The sequence below is a fragment of the Mobula birostris genome, chromosome 3 (genome assembly GCF_030028105.1).
Source record: "Mobula birostris isolate sMobBir1 chromosome 3, sMobBir1.hap1, whole genome shotgun sequence".
Lineage (NCBI taxonomy): Eukaryota > Metazoa > Chordata > Chondrichthyes > Myliobatiformes > Myliobatidae > Mobula > Mobula birostris.
This window is the reverse complement of record NC_092372.1, coordinates 122753886-122774225: the sequence shown is the minus strand read 5'-3', so window position 1 is coordinate 122774225 and position 20340 is coordinate 122753886. Positions and strand designations below refer to the sequence as shown.

At 55.8% G+C, this 20340-nt stretch overlaps 1 protein-coding gene across 4 annotated transcripts in view; it reads right to left on the bottom strand.

Annotated features, from left to right (window-relative positions):
- Nucleotides 1-20340, bottom strand: part of LOC140195251 (serine/threonine-protein kinase 38) — a 141053-nt gene that overhangs the window by 38244 nt on the left and 82469 nt on the right. For all 4 annotated transcript variants that reach the window (XM_072253296.1, XM_072253297.1, XM_072253294.1 and 1 more), the window contains exons 9-10: nt 20250-20311; nt 19118-19235 (exon numbers count right to left, since the gene is read on the bottom strand). In XM_072253296.1, the coding sequence (XP_072109397.1) occupies nt 19118-19235; nt 20250-20311 (180 nt within the window). The remainder of the gene's footprint in view (nt 1-19117; nt 19236-20249; nt 20312-20340) is intronic.

Genomic DNA, 20340 nt, shown 5'->3' with positions numbered 1-20340 from the left:
CCCCACCCATCACTTGCCAGCTTCTCACCATCCATCCATCACCTATCACCTGCCAGCTTCTCACCACCCATCCCCACCACCTATCACCTGCCAGCTTCTCACCACCCATCCATCACCCACCTATCACCTGCCAGCTTCTCACCATCGAGCCATCACCCACCTATCACCTGCCAGCTTATCACTTCACCCATCCATCACCCACCTATCACCTGCCAGCTTCTCACCATCCATCACCTATCACCTGCCAGCTTCTCACCATCTATCCATCACCCACCTATCACCTGCCAGCTTCACTTCACCATCCCCACCACCTATCACCGGCCAGCTTCTCACCACCCATCCATCACCCACCTATCACCTGCCAGCTTCTCACTTCACCTATCCATCACCCACCTATCACCTGCCAGCTTCTCACTTCACCCATCCCCACCCACCTATCACCTGCCAGCTTCTCACCATCCATCCATCACCCACCTATCACCTGCCAGCTTCTCACTTAACCATCCCCACCCATCACTTGCCAGCTTCTCACCATCCATCCATCACCTATCACCTGCCAGCTTCTCACCATCCATCACCCACCCATCACCTGCCAGCTTCTCATTTCACCATCCCCACCCACCTATCACCTGCCAGCTTCTCACCATCCATCCATCACCCACCCATCAGCTGCCAGCCTCTCACCACCCATCCATCACCCACCTATCACCTGCCAGCTTCTCACCACCCATCCCCACCACCTATCACCTGCCAGATTCTCACTTCACCCATCCCCACCCACTTATCACCTGCCAGCTTCTCACCATCCATCCATCACCCACCTACACCTGCCAGCTTCTCACTTCACCCAACACCTGCCAGCTTCTCACTTCACCCATCCCCACCCACTTATCACCTGCCAGCTTCTCACCATCCATCCATCACCCACCTACACCTGCCAGCTTCTCACTTCACCCAACACCTGCCAGCTTCTCCCTTCACCCATCCCCACCCACTTATCACCTGCCAGCTTCTCACCATCCATCCATCACCCACCTACACCTGCCAGCTTCTCACTTCACCCAACACCTGCCAGCTTCTCACTTCACCCATCCCCACCCACTTATCACCTGCCAGCTTCTCACCATCCATCCATCACCCACCTACACCTGCCAGCTTCTCACTTCACCCAACACCTGCCAGCTTCTCACTTCACCATCCCCACCCACCTATCACCTGCCAGCTTCTCACCATCCATCACCCACCTATCACCTGCCAGCTTCTCACTTCACCATCCCCACCCATCTATCACCTGCCAGCTTCTCACCATCCATCACCCACCCATCACCTGCCAGCTTCTCATTTCACCATCCCCAGCCACCTATCACCTGCCAGCTTCTCACCATCCATCCATCACCCACCCATCAACTGCCAGCCTCTCACCACCCATCCATCACCCACCTATCACCTGCCAGCTTCTCACCACCCATCCATCACCCACACATCACCTGCCAGGTTCTCACTTCACCATCCCCACCCACCTATCACCTACCAGCTTCTCACTTCACCCATCCCCACCCACCTATCATCTGTCAGCTTCTCACCATCCATCCATCACCTATCACCTGCCAGCTTCTCACTTCACCCATCCCCACCCACTTATCACCTGCCAGCTTCTCACCATCCATCCATCACCCACCTACACCTGCCAGCTTCTCACTTCACCCAACACCTGCCAGCTTCAACTTCACCCATCACCACCCACCTATCAACCTGCCAGCTTCTCACCACCCATCCATCACCCACCTATCACCTGCCAGCTTCTCACTTCACCCATCCCCACCCACCTATCACCTGCCAGCTTCTCACTTCACCCATCCATCACCCACCTATCACCTGCCAGCTTCTCACCATCCATCCATCACCCACCTACACCTGCTAGCTTCTCACTTCACCCATCCCCACCCACCCATCACCTGCCAGCCTCTTACCATCCATCACCCACCTACACCTGCCAGCTTCTCACTTCACCCAACACCTGCCAGCTTCTCACTTCACCCATCACCACCCACCTATCACCTGCCAGCTTCTCACCACCCATCCATCACCCACCTATCACCTGCCAGCTTCTCACTTCACCCATCCCCACCCACCTATCACCTGCCAGCTTCTCACCATCCATCCATCACCCACCTATCACCTGCCAGCTTCTCACCATCCATCCATCACCCACCTATCACCTGCCAGCTTCTCACCATCCATCCATCACCCACCTATCACCTGCCAGCTTATCACTTCACCCATCCCCACCCACCTATCACTTGCCAGCTTCTCACCATCCATCCATCACCTATCACCTGCCAGCTTCTCACCACCCATCCCCACCACCTATCACCTGCCAGCTTCTCACTTCACCATCCCCACCCACCTATCACCTGCCAGCTTCTCACTTCACCTATCCATCACCCACCTATCACCTGCCAGCTTCTCACTTCACCCATCCCCACCCACCTATCACCTGCCAGCTTCTCACCATCCATCCATCACCCACCTATCACCTGCCAGCTTTTCACTTAACCATCCCCACCCATCACTTGCCAGCTTCTCACCATCCATCCATCACCTATCACCTGCCAGCTTCTCACCACCCATCCCCACCACCTATCACCTGCCAGCTTCTCACCATCCATCACCCACCCATCACCTGCCAGCTTCTCATTTCACCATCCCCACCCACCTATCACCTGCCAGCTTCTCACCATCCATCCATCACCCACCCATCAGCTGCCAGCCTCTCACCACCCATCCATCACCCACCTATCACCTGCCAGCTTCTCACCACCCATCCATCACCCACCCATCACCTGCCAGGTTCTCACTTCACCATCCCCACCCACCTATCACCTACCAGCTTCTCACTTCACCCATCCCCACCCACCTATCATCTGTCAGCTTCTCACCATCCATCCATCACCTATCACCTGCGAGCTTCTCACCACCCATCCCCACCACCTATCACCTGCCAGATTCTCACCACCCATCCATCACCCACCTACACCTGCCAGCTTCTCACTTCACCCAACACCTGCCAGCTTCTCACTTCACCCATCCCCACCCACTTATCACCTGCCAGCTTCTCACCATCCATCCATCACCCACCTACACCTGCCAGCTTCTCACTTCACCCAACACCTGCCAGCTTCTCACTTCACCCATCCCCACCCACTTATCACCTGCCAGCTTCTCACCATCCATCCATCACCCACCTACACCTGCCAGCTTCTCACTTCACCCAACACCTGCCAGCTTCTCACTTCACCCATCCCCACCCACTTATCACCTGCCAGCTTCTCACCATCCATCCATCACCCACCTACACCTGCCAGCTTCTCACTTCACCCAACACCTGCCAGCTTCTCACTTCACCCATCCCCACCCACTTATCACCTGCCAGCTTCTCACCATCCATCCATCACCCACCTACACCTGCCAGCTTCTCACTTCACCCAACACCTGCCAGCTTCAACTTCACCCATCACCACCCACCTATCAACCTGCCAGCTTCTCACCACCCATCCATCACCCACCTATCACCTGCCAGCTTCTCACTTCACCCATCCCCACCCACCTATCACCTGCCAGCTTCTCACTTCACCCATCCATCACCCACCTATCACCTGCCAGCTTCTCACCATCCATCCATCACCCACCTACACCTGCTAGCTTCTCACTTCACCCATCCCCACCCACCCATCACCTGCCAGCTTCTCACTTTACCCATCCCCAGCCACCTATTATCTGCCAGCTTCTCACCACCCATCCCCACCCACCTATCGCCTGCCAGCTTCTCACTTCACCCATCCATCACCCACCTATCACCTACCAGCTTCTCACTTCACCCATCCCCAATCACCTATCACCTGCCAGGTTCTCACTTCACCCATCCATCACCTATCACCTGCCAGCTTCTCACTTCACCCATCCATCACCCAGCTATCACCTGCCAGCTTCTCACTTCACCCATCCCCATCCACCTATCACCTGCCAGCTTCTCACCATCCATCCATCACCCATCTATCACCTGCCAGCTTCTCACCATCCATCCATCACTCACCTATCACCTGCCAGCTTCTCACCATCTATCCATCACCCACCCATCACCTGCCAGCGTATCACTTCATCCACCCCACCCACCTATACCTGCCAGCTCTCACCACCCATCCCCACCCACCTATCACCTGCCAGCTTTTCACCATCCATCCATCACCCACCAATCACCTGCCAGCTTCTCACTTCACCCAACACCTGCCAGCTTCTCACTTCACCCATCCCCACCCACTTATCACCTGCCAGCTTCTCACCATCCATCCATCACCCACCTACACCTGCCAGCTTCTCACTTCACCCAACACCTGCCAGCTTCTCCCTTCACCCATCCCCACCCACTTATCACCTGCCAGCTTCTCACCATCCATCCATCACCTACCTACACCTGCCAGCTTCTCACTTCACCCAACACCTGCCAGCTTCTCACTTCACCCATCCCCACCCACTTATCACCTGCCAGCTTCTCACCATCCATCCATCACCCACCTACACCTGCCAGCTTCTCACTTCACCCAACACCTGCCAGCTTCTCACTTCACCATCCCCACCCACCTATCACCTGCCAGCTTCTCACCATCCATCACCCACCTATCACCTGCCAGCTTCTCACTTCACCATCCCCACCCATCTATCACCTGCCAGCTTCTCACCATCCATCACCCACCCATCACCTGCCAGCTTCTCATTTCACCATCCCCAGCCACCTATCACCTGCCAGCTTCTCACCATCCATCCATCACCCACCCATCACCTGCCAGCCTCTCACCACCCATCCATCACCCACCTATCACCTGCCAGCTTCTCACCACCCATCCCCACCCACCTATCATCTGTCAGCTTCTCACCATCCATCCATCACCTATCACCTGCCAGCTTCTCACTTCACCCATCCCCACCCACTTATCACCTGCCAGCTTCTCACCATCCATCCATCACCCACCTACACCTGCCAGCTTCTCACTTCACCCAACACCTGCCAGCTTCAACTTCACCCATCACCACCCACCTATCAACCTGCCAGCTTCTCACCACCCATCCATCACCCACCTATCACCTGCCAGCTTCTCACTTCACCCATCCCCACCCACCTATCACCTGCCAGCTTCTCACTTCACCCATCCATCACCCACCTATCACCTGCCAGCTTCTCACCATCCATCCATCACCCACCTACACCTGCTAGCTTCTCACTTCACCCATCCCCACCCACCCATCACCTGCCAGCCTCTCACCATCCATCCATCACCCACCTACACCTGCCAGCTTCTCACTTCACCCAACACCTGCCAGCTTCTCACTTCACCCATCACCACCCACCTATCACCTGCCAGCTTCTCACCACCCATCCATCACCCACCTATCACCTGCCAGCTTCTCACTTCACCCATCCCCACCCACCTATCACCTGCCAGCTTCTCACCATCCATCCATCACCCACCTATCACCTGCCAGCTTCTCACCATCCATCCATCACCCACCTATCACCTGCCAGCTTCTCACCATCCATCCATCACCCACCTATCACCTGCCAGCTTCTCACCACCCATCCCCACCACCTATCACCTGCCAGCTTCTCACTTCACCATCCCCACCCACCCATCACCTGCCAGCTTCTCACTTCACCATCCCCACCCACCTATCACCTGCCAGCTTCTCACCACCCATCCCCACCACCTATCACCTGCCAGCTTCTCACTTTACCCATCCCCAGCCACCTATTATCTGCCAGCTTCTCACCACCCATCCCCACCCACCTATCGCCTGCCAGCTTCTCACTTCACCCATCCATCACCCACCTATCACCTACCAGCTTCTCACTTCACCCATCCCCAATCACCTATCACCTGCCAGGTTCTCACTTCACCCATCCATCACCTATCACCTGCCAGCTTCTCACTTCACCCATCCATCACCCAGCTATCACCTGCCAGCTTCTCACTTCACCCATCCCCATCCACCTATCACCTGCCAGCTTCTCACCATCCATCCATCACCCATCTATCACCTGCCAGCTTCTCACCATCCATCCATCACTCACCTATCACCTGCCAGCTTCTCACCATCTATCCATCACCCACCCATCACCTGCCAGCGTATCACTTCATCCACCCCACCCACCTATACCTGCCAGCTCTCACCACCCATCCCCACCCACCTATCACCTGCCAGCTTTTCACCATCCATCCATCACCCACCAATCACCTGCCAGCTTCTCACTTCACCCAACACCTGCCAGCTTCTCACTTCACCCATCCCCACCCACTTATCACCTGCCAGCTTCTCACCATCCATCCATCACCCACCTACACCTGCCAGCTTCTCACTTCACCCAACACCTGCCAGCTTCTCCCTTCACCCATCCCCACCCACTTATCACCTGCCAGCTTCTCACCATCCATCCATCACCTACCTACACCTGCCAGCTTCTCACTTCACCCAACACCTGCCAGCTTCTCACTTCACCCATCCCCACCCACTTATCACCTGCCAGCTTCTCACCATCCATCCATCACCCACCTACACCTGCCAGCTTCTCACTTCACCCAACACCTGCCAGCTTCTCACTTCACCATCCCCACCCACCTATCACCTGCCAGCTTCTCACCATCCATCACCCACCTATCACCTGCCAGCTTCTCACTTCACCATCCCCACCCATCTATCACCTGCCAGCTTCTCACCATCCATCACCCACCCATCACCTGCCAGCTTCTCATTTCACCATCCCCAGCCACCTATCACCTGCCAGCTTCTCACCATCCATCCATCACCCACCCATCACCTGCCAGCCTCTCACCACCCATCCATCACCCACCTATCACCTGCCAGCTTCTCACCACCCATCCCCACCCACCTATCATCTGTCAGCTTCTCACCATCCATCCATCACCTATCACCTGCCAGCTTCTCACTTCACCCATCCCCACCCACTTATCACCTGCCAGCTTCTCACCATCCATCCATCACCCACCTACACCTGCCAGCTTCTCACTTCACCCAACACCTGCCAGCTTCAACTTCACCCATCACCACCCACCTATCAACCTGCCAGCTTCTCACCACCCATCCATCACCCACCTATCACCTGCCAGCTTCTCACTTCACCCATCCCCACCCACCTATCACCTGCCAGCTTCTCACTTCACCCATCCATCACCCACCTATCACCTGCCAGCTTCTCACCATCCATCCATCACCCACCTACACCTGCCAGCTTCTCACTTCACCCAACACCTGCCAGCTTCTCACTTCACCCATCACCACCCACCTATCACCTGCCAGCTTCTCACCACCCATCCATCACCCACCTATCACCTGCCAGCTTCTCACTTCACCCATCCCCACCCACCTATCACCTGCCAGCTTCTCACCATCCATCCATCACCCACCTATCACCTGCCAGCTTCTCACCATCCATCCATCACCCACCTATCACCTGCCAGCTTCTCACCATCCATCCATCACCCACCTATCACCTGCCAGCTTCTCACCACCCATCCCCACCACCTATCACCTGCCAGCTTCTCACTTCACCATCCCCACCCACCCATCACCTGCCAGCTTCTCACTTCACCATCCCCACCCACCTATCACCTGCCAGCTTCTCACCACCCATCCCCACCACCTATCACCTGCCAGCTTCTCACTTTACCCATCCCCAGCCACCTATTATCTGCCAGCTTCTCACCACCCATCCCCACCCACCTATCGCCTGCCAGCTTCTCACTTCACCCATCCATCACCCACCTATCACCTACCAGCTTCTCACTTCACCCATCCCCAATCACCTATCACCTGCCAGGTTCTCACTTCACCCATCCATCACCTATCACCTGCCAGCTTCTCACTTCACCCATCCATCACCCAGCTATCACCTGCCAGCTTCTCACTTCACCCATCCCCATCCACCTATCACCTGCCAGCTTCTCACCATCCATCCATCACCCATCTATCACCTGCCAGCTTCTCACCATCCATCCATCACTCACCTATCACCTGCCAGCTTCTCACCATCTATCCATCACCCACCCATCACCTGCCAGCGTATCACTTCATCCACCCCACCCACCTATACCTGCCAGCTCTCACCACCCATCCCCACCCACCTATCACCTGCCAGCTTTTCACCATCCATCCATCACCCACCAATCACCTGCCAGCTTCTCACTTCACCCAACACCTGCCAGCTTCTCACTTCACCCATCCCCACCCACTTATCACCTGCCAGCTTCTCACCATCCATCCATCACCCACCTACACCTGCCAGCTTCTCACTTCACCCAACACCTGCCAGCTTCAACTTCACCCATCACCACCCACCTATCAACCTGCCAGCTTCTCACCACCCATCCATCACCCACCTATCACCTGCCAGCTTCTCACTTCACCCATCCCCACCCACCTATCACCTGCCAGCTTCTCACTTCACCCATCCATCACCCACCTATCACCTGCCAGCTTCTCACCATCCATCCATCACCCACCTACACCTGCTAGCTTCTCACTTCACCCATCCCCACCCACCCATCACCTGCCAGCCTCTCACCAGCCATCCATCACCCACCTACACCTGCCAACTTCTCACTTAACCATCCCCATCCACCTATCACTTGCCAGCTTCTCACCATCCATCCATCACCTATCACCTGCCAGCTTCTCACCACCCATCCCCACCACCTATCACCTGACAGCTTCTCACTTCACCCATCCATCACCCATCTATCACCTGCCAGCTTCTCACTTCACCCATCCCCACCCACCTATCACCTGCCAGCTTCTCACCATCCATCACCTATCACCTGTCAGCTTCTCACCACCCATCCCCACCACCTATCACCGGCCAGCTTCTCACCACCCATCCATCACCCACCTATCACCTGCCAGCTTCTCACTTCACCTATCCATCACCCACCTATCACCTGCCAGCTTCTCACTTCACCCATCCCCACCCACCTATCACCTGCCAGCTTCTCACCATCCATCCATCACCCACCTATCACCTGCCAGCTTATCACTTCACCCATCCCCACCCACCTATCACCTGCCAGCTTCTCACTTAACCATCCCCACCCATCACTTGCCAGCTTCTCACCATCCATCCATCACCTATCACCTGCCAGCTTCTCACCACCCATCCCCACCACCTATCACCTGCCAGCTTCTCACCACCCATCCATCACCCACCTATCACCTGCCAGCTTCTCACTTCACCCATCCCCACCCACCTATCACCTGCCAGCTTCTCACCATCGAGCCATCACCCACCTATCACCTGCCAGCTTATCACTTCACCCATCCATCACCCACCTATCACCTGCCAGCTTCTCACCATCCATCACCTATCACCTGCCAGCTTCTCACCATCTATCCATCACCCACCTATCACCTGCCAGCTTCACTTCACCATCCCCACCACCTATCACCGGCCAGCTTCTCACCACCCATCCATCACCCACCTATCACCTGCCAGCTTCTCACTTCACCTATCCATCACCCACCTATCACCTGCCAGCTTCTCACTTCACCCATCCCCACCCATCACCTGCCAGCTTCTCACCATCCATCCATCACCCACCTATCACCTGCCAGCTTCTCACTTAACCATCCCCACCCATCACTTGCCAGCTTCTCACCATCCATCCATCACCTATCACCTGCCAGCTTCTCACCATCCATCACCCACCCATCACCTGCCAGCTTCTCATTTCACCATCCCCACCCACCTATCACCTGCCAGCTTCTCACCATCCATCCATCACCCACCCATCAGCTGCCAGCCTCTCACCACCCATCCATCACCCACCTATCACCTGCCAGCTTCTCACCACCCATCCCCACCACCTATCACCTGCCAGATTCTCACCACCCATCCATCACCCACCTATCACCTGCCAGCTTCTCACTTCACCCATCCCCACCCACTTATCACCTGCCAGCTTCTCACCATCCATCCATCACCCACCTGCACCTGCCAGCTTCTCACTTCACCCAACACCTGCCAGCTTCTCACTTCACCCATCCCCACCCACTTATCACCTGCCAGCTTCTCACCATCCATCCATCACCCACCTACACCTGCCAGCTTCTCACTTCACCCAACACCTGCCAGCTTCTCCCTTCACCCATCCCCACCCACTTATCACCTGCCAGCTTCTCACCATCCATCCATCACCCACCTACACCTGCCAGCTTCTCACTTCACCCAACACCTGCCAGCTTCTCACTTCACCCATCCCCACCCACTTATCACCTGCCAGCTTCTCACCATCCATCCATCACCCACCTACACCTGCCAGCTTCTCACTTCACCCAACACCTGCCAGCTTCTCACTTCACCATCCCCACCCACCTATCACCTGCCAGCTTCTCACCATCCATCACCCACCTATCACCTGCCAGCTTCTCACTTCACCATCCCCACCCATCTATCACCTGCCAGCTTCTCACCATCCATCACCCACCCATCACCTGCCAGCTTCTCATTTCACCATCCCCAGCCACCTATCACCTGCCAGCTTCTCACCATCCATCCATCACCCACCCATCAACTGCCAGCCTCTCACCACCCATCCATCACCCACCTATCACCTGCCAGCTTCTCACCACCCATCCATCACCCACCCATCACCTGCCAGGTTCTCACTTCACCATCCCCACCCACCTATCACCTACCAGCTTCTCACTTCACCCATCCCCACCCACCTATCATCTGTCAGCTTCTCACCATCCATCCATCACCTATCACCTGCCAGCTTCTCACTTCACCCATCCCCACCCACTTATCACCTGCCAGCTTCTCACCATCCATCCATCACCCACCTACACCTGCCAGCTTCTCACTTCACCCAACACCTGCCAGCTTCAACTTCACCCATCACCACCCACCTATCAACCTGCCAGCTTCTCACCACCCATCCATCACCCACCTATCACCTGCCAGCTTCTCACTTCACCCATCCCCACCCACCTATCACCTGCCAGCTTCTCACTTCACCCATCCATCACCCACCTATCACCTGCCAGCTTCTCACCATCCATCCATCACCCACCTACACCTGCTAGCTTCTCACTTCACCCATCCCCACCCACCCATCACCTGCCAGCCTCTTACCATCCATCACCCACCTACACCTGCCAGCTTCTCACTTCACCCAACACCTGCCAGCTTCTCACTTCACCCATCACCACCCACCTATCACCTGCCAGCTTCTCACCACCCATCCATCACCCACCTATCACCTGCCAGCTTCTCACTTCACCCATCCCCACCCACCTATCACCTGCCAGCTTCTCACCATCCATCCATCACCCACCTATCACCTGCCAGCTTCTCACCATCCATCCATCACCCACCTATCACCTGCCAGCTTCTCACCATCCATCCATCACCCACCTATCACCTGCCAGCTTATCACTTCACCCATCCCCACCCACCTATCACTTGCCAGCTTCTCACCATCCATCCATCACCTATCACCTGCCAGCTTCTCACCACCCATCCCCACCACCTATCACCTGCCAGCTTCTCACTTAACCATCCCCACCCACCTATCACCTGCCAGCTTCTCACTTCACCTATCCATCACCCACCTATCACCTGCCAGCTTCTCACTTCACCCATCCCCACCCACCTATCACCTGCCAGCTTCTCACCATCCATCCATCACCCACCTATCACCTGCCAGCTTTTCACTTAACCATCCCCACCCATCACTTGCCAGCTTCTCACCATCCATCCATCACCTATCACCTGCCAGCTTCTCACCACCCATCCCCACCACCTATCACCTGCCAGCTTCTCACCATCCATCACCCACCCATCACCTGCCAGCTTCTCATTTCACCATCCCCACCCACCTATCACCTGCCAGCTTCTCACCATCCATCCATCACCCACCCATCAGCTGCCAGCCTCTCACCACCCATCCATCACCCACCTATCACCTGCCAGCTTCTCACCACCCATCCATCACCCACCCATCACCTGCCAGGTTCTCACTTCACCATCCCCACCCACCTATCACCTACCAGCTTCTCACTTCACCCATCCCCACCCACCTATCATCTGTCAGCTTCTCACCATCCATCCATCACCTATCACCTGCCAGCTTCTCACCACCCATCCCCACCACCTATCACCTGCCAGATTCTCACCACCCATCCATCACCCACCTACACCTGCCAGCTTCTCACTTCACCCAACACCTGCCAGCTTCTCACTTCACCCATCCCCACCCACTTATCACCTGCCAGCTTCTCACCATCCATCCATCACCCACCTACACCTGCCAGCTTCTCACTTCACCCAACACCTGCCAGCTTCTCACTTCACCCATCCCCACCCACTTATCACCTGCCAGCTTCTCACCATCCATCCATCACCCACCTACACCTGCCAGCTTCTCACTTCACCCAACACCTGCCAGCTTCTCACTTCACCCATCCCCACCCACTTATCACCTGCCAGCTTCTCACCATCCATCCATCACCCACCTACACCTGCCAGCTTCTCACTTCACCCAACACCTGCCAGCTTCTCACTTCACCCATCCCCACCCACTTATCACCTGCCAGCTTCTCACCATCCATCCATCACCCACCTACACCTGCCAGCTTCTCACTTCACCCAACACCTGCCAGCTTCAACTTCACCCATCACCACCCACCTATCAACCTGCCAGCTTCTCACCACCCATCCATCACCCACCTATCACCTGCCAGCTTCTCACTTCACCCATCCCCACCCACCTATCACCTGCCAGCTTCTCACTTCACCCATCCATCACCCACCTATCACCTGCCAGCTTCTCACCATCCATCCATCACCCACCTACACCTGCTAGCTTCTCACTTCACCCATCCCCACCCACCCATCACCTGCCAGCCTCTCACCATCCATCCATCACCCACCTACACCTGCCAGCTTCTCACTTCACCCAACACCTGCCAGCTTCTCACTTCACCCATCACCACCCACCTATCACCTGCCAGCTTCTCACCACCCATCCATCACCCACCTATCACCTGCCAGCTTCTCACTTCACCCATCCCCACCCACCTATCACCTGCCAGCTTCTCACCATCCATCCATCACCCACCTATCACCTGCCAGCTTCTCACCATCCATCCATCACCCACCTATCACCTGCCAGCTTCTCACCATCCATCCATCACCCACCTATCACCTGCCAGCTTCTCACCACCCATCCCCACCACCTATCACCTGCCAGCTTCTCACTTCACCATCCCCACCCACCCATCACCTGCCAGCTTCTCACTTCACCATCCCCACCCACCTATCACCTGCCAGCTTCTCACCACCCATCCCCACCACCTATCACCTGCCAGCTTCTCACTTTACCCATCCCCAGCCACCTATTATCTGCCAGCTTCTCACCACCCATCCCCACCCACCTATCGCCTGCCAGCTTCTCACTTCACCCATCCATCACCCACCTATCACCTACCAGCTTCTCACTTCACCCATCCCCAATCACCTATCACCTGCCAGGTTCTCACTTCACCCATCCATCACCTATCACCTGCCAGCTTCTCACTTCACCCATCCATCACCCAGCTATCACCTGCCAGCTTCTCACTTCACCCATCCCCATCCACCTATCACCTGCCAGCTTCTCACCATCCATCCATCACCCATCTATCACCTGCCAGCTTCTCACCATCCATCCATCACTCACCTATCACCTGCCAGCTTCTCACCATCTATCCATCACCCACCCATCACCTGCCAGCGTATCACTTCATCCACCCCACCCACCTATACCTGCCAGCTCTCACCACCCATCCCCACCCACCTATCACCTGCCAGCTTTTCACCATCCATCCATCACCCACCAATCACCTGCCAGCTTCTCACTTCACCCAACACCTGCCAGCTTCTCACTTCACCCATCCCCACCCACTTATCACCTGCCAGCTTCTCACCATCCATCCATCACCCACCTACACCTGCCAGCTTCTCACTTCACCCAACACCTGCCAGCTTCTCCCTTCACCCATCCCCACCCACTTATCACCTGCCAGCTTCTCACCATCCATCCATCACCTACCTACACCTGCCAGCTTCTCACTTCACCCAACACCTGCCAGCTTCTCACTTCACCCATCCCCACCCACTTATCACCTGCCAGCTTCTCACCATCCATCCATCACCCACCTACACCTGCCAGCTTCTCACTTCACCCAACACCTGCCAGCTTCTCACTTCACCATCCCCACCCACCTATCACCTGCCAGCTTCTCACCATCCATCACCCACCTATCACCTGCCAGCTTCTCACTTCACCATCCCCACCCATCTATCACCTGCCAGCTTCTCACCATCCATCACCCACCCATCACCTGCCAGCTTCTCATTTCACCATCCCCAGCCACCTATCACCTGCCAGCTTCTCACCATCCATCCATCACCCACCCATCACCTGCCAGCCTCTCACCACCCATCCATCACCCACCTATCACCTGCCAGCTTCTCACCACCCATCCCCACCCACCTATCATCTGTCAGCTTCTCACCATCCATCCATCACCCACCTACACCTGCCAGCTTCTCACTTCACCCAACACCTGCCAGCTTCAACTTCACCCATCACCACCCACCTATCAACCTGCCAGCTTCTCACCACCCATCCATCACCCACCTATCACCTGCCAGCTTCTCACTTCACCCATCCCCACCCACCTATCACCTGCCAGCTTCTCACTTCACCCATCCATCACCCACCTATCACCTGCCAGCTTCTCACCATCCATCCATCACCCACCTACACCTGCTAGCTTCTCACTTCACCCATCCCCACCCACCCATCACCTGCCAGCCTCTCACCATCCATCCATCACCCACCTACACCTGCCAGCTTCTCACTTCACCCAACACCTGCCAGCTTCTCACTTCACCCATCACCACCCACCTATCACCTGCCAGCTTCTCACCACCCATCCATCACCCACCTATCACCTGCCAGCTTCTCACTTCACCCATCCCCACCCACCTATCACCTGCCAGCTTCTCACCATCCATCCATCACCCACCTATCACCTGCCAGCTTCTCACCATCCATCCATCACCCACCTATCACCTGCCAGCTTCTCACCATCCATCCATCACCCACCTATCACCTGCCAGCTTCTCACCACCCATCCCCACCACCTATCACCTGCCAGCTTCTCACTTCACCATCCCCACCCACCCATCACCTGCCAGCTTCTCACTTCACCATCCCCACCCACCTATCACCTGCCAGCTTCTCACCACCCATCCCCACCACCTATCACCTGCCAGCTTCTCACTTTACCCATCCCCAGCCACCTATTATCTGCCAGCTTCTCACCACCCATCCCCACCCACCTATCGCCTGCCAGCTTCTCACTTCACCCATCCATCACCCACCTATCACCTACCAGCTTCTCACTTCACCCATCCCCAATCACCTATCACCTGCCAGGTTCTCACTTCACCCATCCATCACCTATCACCTGCCAGCTTCTCACTTCACCCATCCATCACCCAGCTATCACCTGCCAGCTTCTCACTTCACCCATCCCCATCCACCTATCACCTGCCAGCTTCTCACCATCCATCCATCACCCATCTATCACCTGCCAGCTTCTCACCATCCATCCATCACTCACCTATCACCTGCCAGCTTCTCACCATCTATCCATCACCCACCCATCACCTGCCAGCGTATCACTTCATCCACCCCACCCACCTATACCTGCCAGCTCTCACCACCCATCCCCACCCACCTATCACCTGCCAGCTTTTCACCATCCATCCATCACCCACCAATCACCTGCCAGCTTCTCACTTCACCCAACACCTGCCAGCTTCTCACTTCACCCATCCCCACCCACTTATCACCTGCCAGCTTCTCACCATCCATCCATCACCCACCTACACCTGCCAGCTTCTCACTTCACCCAACACCTGCCAGCTTCAACTTCACCCATCACCACCCACCTATCAACCTGCCAGCTTCTCACCACCCATCCATCACCCACCTATCACCTGCCAGCTTCTCACTTCACCCATCCCCACCCACCTATCACCTGCCAGCTTCTCACTTCACCATCCCCACCCACCCATCACCTGCCAGCTTCTCACTTCACCATCCCCACCCACCTATCACCTGCCAGCTTCTCACCACCCATCCCCACCACCTATCACCTGCCAGCTTCTCACTTTACCCATCCCCAGCCACCTATTATCTGCCAGCTTCTCACCACCCATCCCCACCCACCTATCGCCTGCCAGCTTCTCACTTCACCCATCCATCACCCACCTATCACCTACCAGCTTCTCACTTCACCCATCCCCAATCACCTATCACCTGCCAGGTTCTCACTTCACCCATCCATCACCTATCACCTGCCAGCTTCTCACTTCACCCATCCATCACCCAGCTATCACCTGCCAGCTTCTCACTTCACCCATCCCCATCCACCTATCACCTGCCAGCTTCTCACCATCCATCCATCACCCATCTATCACCTGCCAGCTTCTCACCATCCATCCATCACTCACCTATCACCTGCCAGCTTCTCACCATCTATCCATCACCCACCCATCACCTGCCAGCGTATCACTTCATCCACCCCACCCACCTATACCTGCCAGCTCTCACCACCCATCCCCACCCACCTATCACCTGCCAGCTTTTCACCATCCATCCATCACCCACCAATCACCTGCCAGCTTCTCACTTCACCCAACACCTGCCAGCTTCTCACTTCACCCATCCCCACCCACTTATCACCTGCCAGCTTCTCACCATCCATCCATCACCCACCTACACCTGCCAGCTTCTCACTTCACCCAACACCTGCCAGCTTCAACTTCACCCATCACCACCCACCTATCAACCTGCCAGCTTCTCACCACCCATCCATCACCCACCTATCACCTGCCAGCTTCTCACTTCACCCATCCCCACCCACCTATCACCTGCCAGCTTCTCACTTCACCCATCCATCACCCACCTATCACCTGCCAGCTTCTCACCATCCATCCATCACCCACCTACACCTGCTAGCTTCTCACTTCACCCATCCCCACCCACCCATCACCTGCCAGCCTCTCACCAGCCATCCATCACCCACCTACACCTGCCAGCTTCTCACTTCACCCAACACCTGCCAGCTTCTCACTTCACCCATCACCACCCACCTATCACCTGCCAGCTTCTCACCACCCATCCATCACCCACCTATCACCTGCCAGCTTCTCACTTCACCCATCCCCACCCACCTATCACCTGCCAGCTTCTCACCATCCATCCATCACCCACCTATCACCTGCCAGCTTCTCACCATCCATCCATCACCCACCTATCACCTGCCAGCTTATCACTTCACCCATCCCCACCCACCTATCACCTGCCAGCTTCTCACTTTACCATCCCCACCCACCTATCACCTGCCAGCTTCTCACCATCCATCCATCACCTATCACCTGCCAGCTTCTCACCACCCATCCCCACCACCTATCACCTGCCAGCTTCTCACTTCACCATCCCCACCCACCCATCACCTGCCAGCTTCTCACTTCACCATCCCCACCCACCTATCACCTGCCAGCTTCTCACCACCCATCCCCACCACCTATCACCTGCCAGCTTCTCACTTTACCCATCCCCAGCCACCTATTATCTGCCAGCTTCTCACCACCCATCCCCACCCACCTATCGCCTGCCAGCTTCTCACTTCACCCATCCCCAATCACCTATCACCTGCCAGGTTCTCACTTCACCCATCCATCACCTATCACCTGCCAGCTTCTCACTTCACCCATCCATCACCCACCTATCACCTGCCAGCTTCTCACTTCACCCATCCCCATCCACCTATCACCTGCCAGCTTCTCACCATCCATCCATCACCCATCTATCACCTGTCAGCTTCTCACCATCCATCCATCACTCACCTATCACCTGCCAGCTTCTCACCATCTATCCATCACCCACCCATCACCTGCCAGCGTATCACTTCATCCACCCCACCCACCTATACCTGCCAGCTCTCACCACCCATCCCCACCCATCTATCACCTGCCAGCTTCTCACCATCCATCCATCACTCACCTATCACCTGCCAGCTTCTCACCATCTATCCATCACCCACCCATCACCTGCCAGCGTATCACTTCATCCACCCCACCCACCTATACCTGCCAGCTCTCACCACCCATCCCCACCCACCTATCACCTGCCAGCTTTTCACCATCCATCCATCACCCACCAATCACCTGCCAGCTTCTCACCACCCATCCATCACCCACCTATCACCTGCCAGCTTCTCACTTCACCCAGCTATTACCTACCAGCTTTTCACCATCCATCACTCACCTATCACCTGCCAGTTTCTCACCATCCATCCATCACTCACCTATCACCTGCCAGCTTATCACTTCACCCATCCATCACCTGCCAGCTTCTCACTTCACCATCCCCAGCCACCTATCACCTGCCAGCTTCTCACCACCCATCCATCACCTAACTATCACCTGCCAGCTTCTCACTTCACCCACCCCCACCCACCTATCACCTGCCAGCTTCTCACTTCACCCATCCCCACCCATCACCTGCCAGCTTCTCACTTCACCCATCCCCACCCACCTATCACCTGCCAGCTTCTCACTTCACCCATTCCCCCTAATCTGGTCTCACCTATCACCTGCCAGTTTGTACTCTTGCCTCTCCCCCCACCTTCTGGCTTGTTCCTCCACTTCCCTTCCAGTCCCGATGAAGGGTCTCAGCCCGAAACATTGACTGTTTCATATTCCCCACAGATGCTGCCTGACTGCTGAGCTCCTCCAGCACTTTGCGTTTTCTTGTGTGTACACAGCCCTGGTGAACCCAGCCCTCTTCCTGTGTGCGGTTCAAACCCACCGTCCCATGTGCAGATGAGCCCATCTACAGTGGGTGCCATCCAGGCAACCAGTAGAAGGGAGTAATTCACCCCCTGACCCACACACTACCTTATCCTGTACCACAGATGACAGCAACCTTACCGATCAGCATCTCGTACATGATGACGCCCAGTGACCACCAGTCGCACAGCTTGTTGTAGCCAGTCTGCATGAACACCTCAGGCGCGATGTAGTCCGGGGTCCCCACCGTGGAGAACGCCTGAGGGGAAGGTGAAGGAACAGGCACAGTGGTTACGAAATGAGGTTTCTGTGCCTTAAACATCCCTCCTTTTAAACTGATCCACAGATCACGCAGATGACAGCGCATCTCAGAGCAATCAGGCGAGTAATTTACCTCACCTCCAGTTCTCATGACAAGCGAGATGGAACTCTGCCTCTCACAATTGTTCCGCTAATGTCTCTCAGTAGCACAGCGGTCTGTGTAATGCCACGAACCCGGGTTCATTGCACCGCTGTCTGTAAGGAGTTTGTATGCTCTCCCGTCCCAGTGACTGTGTGGCTCTGCTCCAGGTGCTCCAGTTTCCTCCCACATTCTGATGGGTTAGTAAATTAACTAGTCGCAGGGGTGTAATTGGGCAGCAGGGGTTCACTGGGCCAGAAGGCCCTATTACTGTGCTGTATCTCTAAGTAAAATGGCCTCGCACAGGAAGGCCGATGGAGAGCTAGCAACACTTAACAAAGCCTACATTTTCCAAAAACGGAATCATGTCCCCTCACTGAACAATGGAACCAATATAATACCAACATGGATTAGATGTTGTAGTGTGACGCCTTATGGGTTCAATTGCTGTGTCGTCTACAAGGAGTCTGTAAGCTCTGCCCGTTTCCTCCAGGTGTTCCGATTTCCTCCCACGTTCCAAACATAAACAGGTTAATAAAGACGTTAACGGTCACATTGAGCAGCGGGGGCTCATTGGCCCAGAAGGCCTGTCACCGTGCTGTATCTCTAATAAAATAACCCTGGTACGAAGCTGCTGAGCCCAGCCTGTGAACCCAAAGGGCAGTCCCTGTGGACATCTCGTTACTCCGTACTAGTCTGTCCTTCCCGCAGCCATGACCTGCTGTTACCATTGTATCCCTAATAAAATATAAACATAATCCCAGTCCAAAGCTGCTGCCTTCAGTCGGTGAGTCCAGTGGTCAGTCACTGTGCGCACCACACCACACCACTCCATTCCTGTCTGACCTACCCACAGTCACAGCCTGCACTCACCAATTGTCGTCTGTTCCGCTTCCAGGTCTCTGCTTTCCGCTTGGAGTTCATGTTCTGGAAAGCTGAAAGGGCACAGGGTTTAGTACACATC